The 13,172-nt window shown below is 43.6% G+C and overlaps 1 protein-coding gene across 1 annotated transcript; it reads left to right on the top strand.

The window, feature by feature from the left end:
* The first annotated feature begins 2,769 nt into the window (after window positions 1-2,769).
* LOC130388212 (uncharacterized) lies at window positions 2,770-4,116 on the top strand. The gene is made up of 2 exons (XM_056597600.1): window positions 2,770-2,788; window positions 3,368-4,116. The coding sequence occupies exons 1-2, from the start codon at window positions 2,770-2,772 to the stop codon at window positions 4,114-4,116; spliced, it is 768 nt and encodes a 255-aa protein (XP_056453575.1).
* Window positions 4,117-13,172: the final 9,056 nt, after the last annotated feature.

Here is a 13,172-nt window from a genome sequence, read left to right as displayed (position 1 = left end):
CCTTTTGAGACAAATCACTTTTTGTCATTGATTGTGACGATTCAGAGATGTGCATTACTTCTTCGGATCGTCTGTCACCGAGTCAGTTTTAATTAACCTTGAATAAATCCTACCACCACTTATGTGGAAACGGCCTAATGTTTATTCACTGTTCATCCCGCAACACAATAACCCTCATCCCCCAGCCCCCTTGGCATATCGGGGGCCGGGTGGATGCGGGCAGCGTTTTAAGTGTGATAGATGGAGTTTAGATTCAGGTGGCCACTGTGGCAGCCTCCCTCACTTCCCCCCAGAGGAGCTGGGATGAGCCTCTGCTACAATATCACTGTTAAGCCTGGATGCTACCACGGTACCCGGGGCTGCTAACATAAATCAACACAGGTCTTATTTTGTGTTCTTTTCTTCTTCACTCACACTTTTTTTTTAGACGCAGACGCAAAGTCGGACCTATCCATACATTTGTATCAATATATCTCCTTCAAAGAGATGTTAACCCCGCAGCACCAATGCTTTTAGACAGAGACAGACAGCAGACGACCAACCGACAGGCAGGCATGCAGACCGACAGACAGACAGAAAGATAGGCAGACCGACCGACTGACAGACAAACAGACTGACCAACCAACAGGCAGGCATGCAGACCGTCAGACAGACAGAAAGATAGGCAGACCGACAGACAGACAGACAGACAGACAGCCAGACAGACAGACAGACAGACAGACAGACAGACAGACAGACAGACAGACAGACAGACAGACAGACAGACAGACAGACAGACAGGCAGGCATGCAGACCGTCAGACAGACAGAAAGATAGGCAGACCGACAGACAGACAGACAAACAGACAGGCAGGCAAGCAAACAGACAGACAGACAGACAGACAGACAGACAGACAGACAGACAGACAGACAGACAGACAGACAGACAGACAGACAGACAGACAGACAGACAGACAGACAGACAGACAGACAGACAGACAGACAGACCAACTGACAGGCAGGCAAGCAAACAGACAGACAGACAGACAGACAGACAGACAGACAGACAGACAGACAGACAGACAGACAGACAGACAGACAGACAGACGGGCAGACGGGCAGACGGGCAGACGGGCAGACCGGCAGACCGGCAGACAGGCAGGCCGTCAGACAGACAGACAGAAAGGCAGACAGGTGGGCATGACCACAAAAAAATTTGGTTATTGTAATTAATTTTGTATCAGTGTCAAGTCTTTTCCAAATCCAGGCAAAGTGTGGCAGAGAGTGTGCATGAATTGAGTGTATCCTGAATTATGTATTGTCCCTTGCTGTTTAGATAAATAAGGAAGAAGCCAAGAAAAATATTATCAAGGATAACATTTTCAAGTGTACCATTATTATTTTATTTTGGACTCATTGCTTCTCTTTAATCCTCACCTGCATGTATTAAATAACATATACCCGATGGATTCTTTATTTCTCTTTGATTCTCATTCAGACCCTTGTGTCAAAACATCCTCCCTTTGAAAGTTGTTTTGCTAGTTCTACCACCAGCTCCTCCACCTTCTCTACCCCATCTCTACCTCCAGCTCCTCCACCTTCTCTACCCCATCTTCTCCTACCCCCAGTCCTACTCCCATCTCCAACACCAGCTCTACCTCCAGCTCTACCTCCAGAAAAACACAGACTCACACAATAGGATGTCATTGCATGTGCAACATGATTCTGTAACAACCAACATACCAAAAATGTGTTTTCAGAAAACAATGCCAGCAACATTGAGCTTCACAAACTGGAAGTCATTGTTGCATTCAGATGAAGCTGCCAGCCACTGGACCCTCCTGTTCCCAGGGAGCCCTGCAGCTTCCGGTGCCCTGAAGCAGTTTAAACAGCGGTGAAGGACCTCTAAAATCTAATAAATTAGATTTTCAGTCAATTATATCTCAGTCAGACACTGAGAAGAACCATTGAATTATTCATTTCATTTTTCTTATTTTTTTATCTTCTAGTCTGGCGTGTGATGGAGACACTGGGCATGGAAGTTGATACCTGTGACAGTTCCACCAAAACATTTGTTTAATTAGTTTGGTGTACTAGGAATGTTTATTTAATCGAACCCTCAGCAAAGCTATCCTGGAAGAGCACAGAGTGTAGGTGTTCCTCAAATATGATCAGTATTCAGAGCGAACAATACAGCTTGTTATATTGTTCTTCCATGGTAATAGATTGGTAAACAGGGAGCCAAATTAAAACACGATCTCTCTCAAGCTTGTTTATACTAGGTGATTCATTTTCATTGTATTATACTGCAATCAAGAGTCAGCTCGCTCCTCTGACAAAAAAATACATACATAAATACATAAAAAAATATGGCTTATGAAAGAACTGTAAATACAAAGGTTAAAACCACCAGTCTGCCGTTGCAATCTATTTACATACAGTAGATGTTTGAGAGTGTGACTGTGTGTGTGTGTGTGTGTGTGTGTGTGTGTGTGTGTGTGTGTGTGTGTGTGTGTGTGTGTGTGTGTGTGTGTGTGTGTGTGTGTGTGTGTGTGTGTGTGTGTGTGTGTGTGTGCTTGCGTGCATGCGTGCGTGTGTACGTATATATCTGCATATATGAGTGTGCGGGTACTTAAAGGTGAGCATGCCCAGAGTCATTTTAATCCTCTCTGTGAATGGGTGATTATCACAATCTGTAGCTTAAATTCAGAGTGTGGAGAAAGTAGGGAGAGGGAGGACTGGTCCTGAAGGCTTAAAACTTAGCCAACAACGAGGGAAAAGAGGCAAAAGCATGGAAAAGAAAAACAACCGTAAGTAAATATTTTGTATAAAGTTTGATACGATAGCTGTTTAGATAAGGGATGTTTCTAACTGATACTTTTGGACATTGACTTACAAGTTTAAAATATGTTTTACTTACTTTTACTCCATTGGATTGGGAATTGGGCAGCGTGTCCACGGGAGATGTCAAAGTAAATATCCGTTCTCCATTATCGATTTGTGTCATTAGATATAATAAGGTGTATTCAATATATGTGTATGATGTACACATTTTATTCACAATACAATGTGTTTTCTTTCTTCTGTAATTTTCCAGCTGTGTGAGAGGCAACTTTAAGCATATTAGAACTATAAAGACCAGTAACTATAATTGTTGTGCACATAAAGTTACGTGATCCCATTGCGAAATACAACGAGATTCTGTAATAGTCCCACGAGGCAGATTAGCGTTATTAAACCATAATACTCCCCCTCCTGACTCCCTCTACAACTTTCTCCCCCTCTCCCTCTCTCTTACCCCCTCTCTACCGCTCCAATCCTCTTGCTCTCCACTCCCTCACTTCCTCTCTCTGCCCCCTCCCTCCCCGACCCACCCCCCCCCCCCCCAGTCCAGTTCTCCATCCGGGGCTACGAGGCGTCGGATCGGCGTGAGGTGCTGGCGCTGCTGTCCGACGGCGTGCTGGAGCACGTGTACCCGGCCTTCTTCCGCAGCCTGGCCTACCCGGACCACGTGGGCGTGGCGCTGAGCGTGTGCGTGGCCGGCTACGTGCTGGGTGGCAGCTCCTACCTCCAGGCCCTGCTGTTTGGCGCGGCCTGGGCCGGCCTGCTCTACTACTGCTGCCACCAGGTCCACCAGGGCTACCTGCAGCGGAGGCTAGAGGCCGCCCGGGGCCAGAACGGCCTGCTGGAAGGGAGCGGCCTCTGGGTGGCCGAGACGGAGGTGGGCGGGCGCACCAGGCTGGTCGGGGCGGTGGCGGTGCGGGCGGTGAAAGGAGACCAGGGGGCTCCCGGTGGAAGGGTCGAGGACCGGACCGGAGAGGAGGAAGAGGAGGAGGAGGAATTTGAGGAGGGGGAGGAGGAGTTGGAGCTCTACGGCGAGTTGCCCCTCATGGTCGTGTCGTACGGCTGTCGTCGCCGGGGCCTGGGCTCCCTGCTGGCGCTGAAGGCCCTGGAGACCTGCAAGGGCCGCGGGTACACACGGCTGCTGGTGGACAGCAGCTCGCCGCAGGCCGCCGCCAACACCCTCTACCGGAAGATGGGCTTCGTCCAGACGGCGGCCCACGGTGAGACGCACGCCAACCGCTGGATCGCCATGCTGGCCAGAGTGCAGGTGTTGACACTGGAGAAGTTGTTATAGTGGCGGTGGGCGGACGGGGGGGATTCCACACGGGACACAGCCGTCACTGTGAGGTTACCACCGTTGCTGGTTTTCTCAACCACTTCTTGTTTTCTGTCAAATGTACTGGAAGCACCTTGCAATGCAAACAACCACACCAATAAAAGTAAGAGTCATTTCCATGAGACAAATGTTCAGTTTGACCTGTTTTGCAAGATCATTTATTAATTGAATAGTGAAGGCTGCAATTGAAGGCTCAATTGCTGTGCATTTAATTGCATCATAAGTAATGTCACCAACACAACTGTTGTTTTTTTATGCAAAGAAATTTAAGAAAAAAGGGCAGAAATTTATATGAATAACATAATGAAGTAGAATGATTTGGAACACCAAAACGTAAGCTTCTTTCCAGAGCATAGTTGAATCCCTTTGCCTGGGAGGAATTAATGCCAGCTGACTTTTAAGACCACAATGCTCTTTGCTTAAAATACCGAGGAAAATGCAATAGACCCGGGACACAGAGAGGTTTAAAATTCTTCGGAGCTAAAGGAGCTGTGTGTAGGGCACAAGAGAGAGGATGAGGACTTCACAGCACCACACGGGTCAGCATGTGTAACGACAGACCCACATCATCAAGACATATTATATAGTTAGGTTACACAACATTGAATACATTTAACATGAATACTAAAAACAACCTATTTAAAAGGATCACACATGATGATTGTGTGTGTGTGTGTGTGTGTGTGTGTGTGTGTGTGTGTGTGTGTGTGTGTGTGTGTGTGTGTGTGTGCGTGCGTGCGTGCGTGCGTGCGTGCGTGCGTGCGTGCGTGCGTGCGTGCGTGCGTGCGTGCGTGCGTGCGTGCGTGTGTGTTTGTCCCGAGTGCATGCATATATGTGTGTGTGTGTGTGTGTGTGTGTGTGTGTGTGTGTGTGTGTGTGTGTGTGTGTGTGTATGCGTGTGTGTTTGTGTGTGTGTGTGTGTGTGTGTGTGTGTGTGTGTGTGTGTGTTTGTGTGTGCGTGCTTGCATACATGTATATGTCCGCTCTTACATGGGTGTGATTATGTACACATGATGATGTGCATATTTTCCAGATTTCCTAAACGACACAACATCGCACTACTTCGTAATTCTCTGAAAGAAGGGACTCAAAGGGCATCTAAAACGTTGTCGTCATCACACAGGACCTTCTCCTCCCCCAGTCACTGACGATGCGCTTGCGTCAAACCTACTGCACCCATTTCTGACAAAGGCAGGCAGGTGTAAAGTCAATGACTTTTAAAAGTAATGAATGGTGGATTCCACTTAACATCACACTATCGGAGTCGTCCAGGTGTCGATCATCCCAGCTTGGGGGTTTCAGAGCTGAATTAGGCTGGTGGCCAGACAGCAGGTAGTGGATTGGAGCCTCGACGATGGGCCAACCTGTTGTTATTGCCTTGAAAATTACCATAGGCCTCAAGGTAATGGCAGGGGGCTTGTAAGTCTCCCCATGCCTGAGTGCATGTTTGCATCTCTCTCTCTCTCTCTCTCTCTCTCTCTCTCTCTCTCTCTCTCTCTCTCTCTCTCTCTCTCTCTCTCTCTCTCTCTCTCTCTCTCTCTCCCCCCCCCCCCCCACACACACACACACACACACACACACACACACACACACACACACACACACACACCTACGGATGGCCACCCACCTATAGGTCTATTAATTCTTTAGAGAATAAACAGGTTTTTTTAAGAATACATAAAGAATGACTATGGGAGACTTTCTCAAAGACATCCCCTGTCTTGTACATATTGAACATATTGAAGATAGCACTTGGCCAATACATCAGAATAAGAAATAATTGCCAATGAAGGCGAAGAGCCTGTGCATTTGTAGCTGGTCTAGTATTGTCAATTTGCAGTACTTATCACTAACATGATGTAGATTCTGCACTTAATCAGCACATATCACTGCAGTCCATTATTGGCTTCAAGGCAAAGACATGATAGCTTTTATCGAAGAACAGAATGAACAAAAGAATATACCACTGGTACACTTTGCAGTTTCATCCAATGGAATGCCGGAAACTGTTGGATTCCACCAATTACAAAAAAACACTCGGATGATTATGGTTCGTAAGAGATCCAACATGGAGGGCTTTCAGAGTGCACTATATCGACTTATGTTCAAGTAATACAACTAATTAACATTGGACAAAACATTAAAAGTAATTTGATTTGATTAAATCATGGCAGAATGACAAAACAAGCTGCCTTATATGACGTTGCAGCCTTTTACTGTTTTAAATGATTGGTGTACATTGTTAAACTTATTATTAATAGACTATTGAAATTAGCTAAATAGGAGAAAACTATTATTTTCATTGAAATTGAGTAAACACTAATCACATGTGTCATTACATTTAAATACTGGCAGAGAATAGTGTAAGCCTCCATGTTGGGGATATTATTTCATTACTGAGGAGATGCCTCTTGGCAGAGTGACACAGAGCAACAGTGTAAGATAGCTGTTGGGATTTGGGGGCGTAAATTAATGCAAAAAAATGACTAACAACTATCACAGATGTTGTCATTTTTATTCTCACGATGATGTTGGACCGATCAGTTTATGTATTAATTTATTTATTTCTGCCTCCCAATGTCTCTAACAAGGGAGCAATGTTTTACATATTTACTGACAACTTTTTTTAATTACTTTTTGGTTTTCTGAAAATAATTGTATTCCTTCAAAGAATGCCAGGCCTGAATATATCTGAAACATTGATACTCTGGGCTTAATAGTGTGTTTTGCATTTGATTAATGAAATGCATCCAACAAGGGAACGAGTTACGACAATAGCTTGCCCAGGTGAAATTACAGCATTATGAATAAAAACCAGAAAATGTTCTGCTATCTCATCTCATCTCATCTCATCTCATCGTCATCCGCTTATCCGGGGTCGGGTCGCGGGGGGAGCAGCTCAAGCAGGGGGCCCGAGACTTCCCTTTCCCGGGCCACATTGAGGCGTTCCCAGGCCAGTGTTGAGATATAATCTCTCCACCTAGTCCTGGGCGTGCCTGAAACACCTCCCAAGGGAGGCGCCCAGTGGGCATCCTTGCCAGATGCCCGAACCACCTCAGCTGACTCCTTTTTAAGTAACTGTATCTGATTGTGAAAAAACTTTCTGATTGAAGTCTGAAAACTGGAACAGACTTTGTTTTAAAGAGCGGATAATGAAATAGGGCTTCAGTTGTTACATGCCTTCAGTCCCTGACCCATTACATTGGTTAATTGTATAATTGACTCAATTCAAATAATCCATAGTGGATATTTCCACTCAACCTATATTTTACAAAAGTCTGCTTTACAAGTAAACATATGAATGTTTGAATGCATTTCACAGTGCATCTGTTAATGTGATGGTACATTTGCAAATCCATTTGGCAGCGGATAAAATCAAATCAAGGGTTGATTTGTTTGCTTTTCAAATTATACAAGCGTATGTGTGTGTGTGTGTGTGTGTGTGTGTGTGTGTGTGTGTGTGTGTGTGTGTGTGTGTGTGTGTGTGTGTGTGTGTGTGTGTGTGTGTGTGTGTGTGTGTGTGTGTGTGTGTCCTTTTGTGTGTCCGTGTGTGTATCCGTGTGTGTGTGTGTGTGTGTGTGTGTGTGTGTGTGTTTGAGAGACAGAGACCGAGAGATAGACACTGAGAGAGAAAGAGAGACAGAGACAGAGAGAGAGACAGACACTGAGAGAGAAAGAGAGACAGAGAGCGAGAGAGAGAGAGAGAGAGACAGAGAGACAGAGAGAGAGAGAGAGAGAGAGAGAGAGAGAGAGAGAGAGAGAGAGAGAGAGAGAGAGAGAGAGAGAGAGAGAGAGAGACAGACCTGAGAGAGAGACAGAGACAGAGACAGAGACAGAGAGAAAGACAGAGGGTGAGAGACAGAGACTAGGTGAGTGATACAGAGAGAGAGAGACAGAGACACAGAGAGAGACAGAGACTAGGTGAGAGAGACAGAGAGAGGGACCGATCTCTATGTTGGCCTTAACTCGTCGAGACAACGATGATCGACTGGCTATACAGAAGTTCCCATAAAAGACTGAACAGGTGCAGACACAGGAAATGCCTCACAATTTCTCCCAACAAAAAAATTATCTGGGGAGAGTGAGCCAATGGGAGAGAATGACAAAGGAACACATTTATAGTGATTGTGCATCTTGTCTGCACCCACTGTAGCCTCCGCGTCTGCTGGGGGGAGCCTCATCTCCCAAATGTGGGTGCTCAACCCCAGTGGGAACGGATTCGGTTTGCTTCTAATTATCTGACTCTGATTTAGTTGTTTTTTGTAATTACGCCTAAACTAATGAGAACAACAGAACCAAGTGACCAATCTTGGGAGAATTAAATATCCGTACTAGGAGAGTAATTGTTCGTCGTCTTGTTGGAGATTGCCATTCTCTTTCTGAGGACAGAGGGCATAAAATGTGCACAATGCAACTATATTGGGGTTATCAACCCGAGATTAGGTCCATTGTGTTCCACATGCTTGTCAATAAGATGGACATCCGTGACTTTATCAGTAGTTTAACCAACGGGTATAACTTTTCACTTAAAAGAGTTAATATAATGGCACTTGTGTAACAAAGCAAGATTAATGTCATGGCAGTCACATTTTTATGTAATTGATGTTAAAAGGGTTGAGGTTCGGTTGATGACAATGGGTTTTGTGATAAGAATATAGACTTAGAGAGTGATGATGTTAAAAATATACTTTCGTCATAATCACAGCCAATATGTCTCCCCTTCCAACACAACCATAAAAACCCTTTACCGCTACACCCCACACATGGGCTTATTGGCATGAACACACTCTCCACTATGTGTGACAGGACATCAAATTAGATGTAAGGGTCTTGATCCTCCAGACCAATCTGGCCCAATTCCACTGGGCAAGATCTTTCAAAAAAAATCGTCAGCCATCCATCCATCGTCCGTCATCCCTCTTCCATCCATCCACTGGCACTTTAAGGTAATGCTATACCTACTAAAAGATATATAAATAAATACAGTAAGACATCATTATTACTACCATTATTAATAATTATTATAACATGGAGACAAAGCAGTCAACAGCTGTTTCAATGACAGTCACAGAGGAGACTCACAGATGGATATTAAAAGTGTGTGCGTGCGCACATGTGTGTGTGTGTGTGTGTGTGCTTGTTGGTGTGTGCTAGTTGGTGTATGTGATTGTGTGTGTGCGTGCGTGCGTGCGTGCGTGTGAATGGGCGTATCTGTGTGTATCTGTGTGTGTTTGTGTATCTGTGTGTGTGTGTGTGTGTGTGTGTGTGAGTGTGTGTATTTGTGTATCTGAGTGTGTGTATCTGAGTGTGTGTATCTGTGTGTTTGTGTGTGTATCTTTGTATCTGTGTGTTTATCTGTGTATCTGTGTGTGCATGTGTGTATCTGTAAGCGTGTCCTTGTGTATCTGTATGTGTGCGTGCCTGCCTGCGTGTGTGTGTCTGTCTGCCTGCTTGTGCGTGTGTGTGTGTATGCGTGTGCCTGCCTCAGAAGGGGCCAGCCTAGCGTCTCCGTGTCTTGGCAGCCGGCTCTGGGCTGAGCACCACCAGGCAGGCGATACGCTGCTCTCCTCCGGGGGTTGTCAGCGGGCTGGATGGTCACTGCATGCACTCGCTGCCAAGTCAACTAAACAAAGCCGAAATGACAACATCCTGAATCACCAAAGAATTTCAAAACCCACCACTGCAGGAACCTCCATGTGTACCAGGATGTGTTCATCCAATGGTCACGCATCGAGATTAAACAACCATGAATGATGCAATGATACTTAAGACAGCCAGGCGAGCTCAGGGGCAAAAAACATTGCTCCCCACCTGCCAAACATGAATGATGTCCTGGAATGCACAACTTTGTGATCTATAAAATTAAGACTAAGCAACCAAAGGCCGAAATTCCTCCAATTAAACATGAGCATGCTTAAGTAGCTGTCTAGTCACTGAAAGTAAGTTGTTTAATAAAACATATAGACCCTATGTTCTTCATCGTCCTGCCTAAATAGACCAATAAACATCAGGAGATTACCTATACCAAGGAGAGAAAAGGGAACACTGAAGCATAATGTTTCCGTGGTGATTTACAAGATGTACACTAGTCTTTTGTAAGAACAATCTTGTCCCTGCCATATGCTTTTCCCAAGGACATTCTAAATTGCGATGTCGCAAATGGAGAGAAATCTTCAGCTGGTTGAACACTGTTTCCCTGCCTTTTTTTTCAATGTCAGCTCTTGTTGGTTAAACATAATCTGCATTACAGCAGTCATACTATGGACTAGCAGGATATCTGATCAAGCAGAACCAAATATGTTATAGCAGAACTTCTGATCCAGCAGATCTACTATGTTGTAGCAGGACATCTGATCCAGCAGACCTATGTTATAGCAGGACATCTGATCCAGCAGACCTATGTTATAGCAGGACATCTGATCCAGCAGACCTCCTATGTTAGAGCAGAACTTCTGATCCAGTAGATCAGATTGAACCCCTACTATGTTATAGCAGATCTTCTGATCCAGCAGTCCTTCAATGATAGCAGAACTTCAGGGAGGAGACGGCACAGAGTCTGGGCCGGAACCTGAAACTATGCATTGTTTCCAGTTTTGTTATTGATATTTTACTGGAAAATACTCACTGAGCGGGTGGATGAAGCTTTCAGAAGTATCGATAAAATATTTCTACAGTGGCAGTGGCATGATGTTTCTCCTCTTGAACGAAGGATTTGGATTGTTTTTCAACCACATCCAACCTCAGAATATTAATCTAGACACCGTTTTAGAGTTCTGACTTGTTTGTAAGAAAGTTTATTTCAGAAAGCTTTTGTATTGATGGAGGGGAGCTGTACATTCAGTTCAGTAGGTCATATAGGTGAAGAGGTAAAGAGAAAAGAGGTCAGACTGTAACGTGAATGTGAATCTGATATGCTCCGCAAGGCCTTCGCATTTCTTGTAGGGCTGAAGAGAATGGCAAAATAAGAGATACGTACCATTATATGTACAGGAATGGGCATGAAAGTGTGATGAACTGAATCCAAAGTTTTAAAAACAAAATTGACCTCATGTTATAAAATCAATAGATCTGTATTTTTGGGGAATCCTAAGTCATTATTCAGTAACATTGATGTTGAAGCAGCCGATGGATGTCTGTTGTGAATGTACAATCGTTGATGTAATCAAGGTGGCCAGGGGTTGGACACGTTGAAGTGATTAGGAAGTGGTTTACTCATGATACTCAACTATTTAAACTCCTTCTGATTGGATTGCATCAAAAGTTAAGTGCCACTAAAAGTATTCCTTGACCTCCCCTTTCTTGAATCTTTCTTGAATTCTTTGAGTGAAACCCGCACTAGAGCCTTTAAAATATCCAATCTGTTTTGAGATGTTTGCCAATATTTTTTCTTAATTTCTTACAAAGGCGATAGCTGCAAGGAAAAAATTACAAGAGCAGGTTTTTCTTTTCATTACACTCAATCTCGCAAATGAAAACATTCATACAGTTAAAGGATATTATTACCAAATGGCACATGCTGGGTGGTGTAAGACAATTTGATCAGGGGCTAAGTAGAAATTTGACACAATCATTACACTCTAGAAAGGAATTCATCATGCACACATAATGTTAAATTAATTGTCCATTATTATGCTACATATAAGTCTTACCCAAATAGTTATAACCATGGTTATTTATAATAATAGTATTACTACTACTACTTCTACTACTACTACTATTACTACTAATAATAATAATAATCCAAAATGTAGTCTTCTTGAAGTAACAAATCTAATAACATATCCAACAAAATAATGTGCCACGACATGCATCGTTATGGGGAAATTCATTAAATTGCAAAATGCTATTTTCAGTTTTCTGTTTCACAACTACAATCAGTAGAGGCTGATGAGGAAGAAAGTGTGTCTTGAGTGGGCCTCGAGTGACTGCACATATTTAGTTCATCAATTCCACAAGCATCCCGCTGAGCTACAAGTCAGCATTGCTGCTTGAATCAGAGCAAAACTATTACATGAATTAGCTTTCACACGACAAATCGTATTGTGTATAAAAAGAAGTAATTTAAAGAAGAAAATGAAGAAAATGTCCAATGAACTGTAAGTGCAGGTCTCTTGACATGCTCATGTTTAATCAATTATTATTATTTCTTTTAAGTTCGAAACAAATTTTGGTATTCAAGGAGGAACACTAGCGTGGAACCTTGGTAGCTAAAGCAAATACAAAAGGTTGTTGGGGCATGTAATGTGTTTTTTAAGGTCACAGTGCGTATCCGCTTACCTCAATCCTGTTAAGGGTGGAAGGAAAAGGTAATCGCTTGGGACAATGGCTATCATCATCTTTGCTCAACTTGTGTCTATTGTTCCTTCGGTCCATTGGTCGATGCTCAAACAGCATCTAATATATTCATGCACCATCACTCTCACAGGTCAAACACATTCTCAGAGCTACTAATAGGTCCACACTTTAGACCATGTGCTGGTAGTGCTAGGTAGTCTCTCCTCCTTCATCTCACACTTTAGTTTTTCGCAGGAGGCGAATGATAAGTCACGGCAATTCCGTTTATCATTCCGGACACATTAAGAAGAGCACAGAGCCATTCCCTGTGGATAAAGATAGCAGATAAGAAGGATGGAAATGGTTAGTGGACAAATCAAAAATGCAATCCAGAGAATCTGCCAGGATACTAGTGCGCTCTGGAAGTTGTTTTTCCTTTCGTATCGTTTTGTTTAATTTTTTCTGTTGGGGAATCGTCATTATACCTAACCCAGTCGACAGACGGTTGTGTTGGTTTTTCTGTAAACCCTGGTTGCTACATTGCATTAATATTTACCCTAAATCTGTCACACGTATTTTCAGCATGTCTATATTTCCAGAAATATAAGGCCATCACAAAAGGTCATTTATTCATCCTTTCCAACAACTAAAATGGTGCCTCCATGGGTTAAACTTAGAAAAAAGGAAAATATATCTCTATATAGATACATACATACATACATACACATGCATCCATGTAT

This window comes from Gadus chalcogrammus, chromosome 1 (genome assembly GCF_026213295.1).
Source record: "Gadus chalcogrammus isolate NIFS_2021 chromosome 1, NIFS_Gcha_1.0, whole genome shotgun sequence".
NCBI lineage: Eukaryota > Metazoa > Chordata > Actinopteri > Gadiformes > Gadidae > Gadus > Gadus chalcogrammus.
This window is presented reverse-complemented; position numbering and strand designations above follow the sequence as displayed.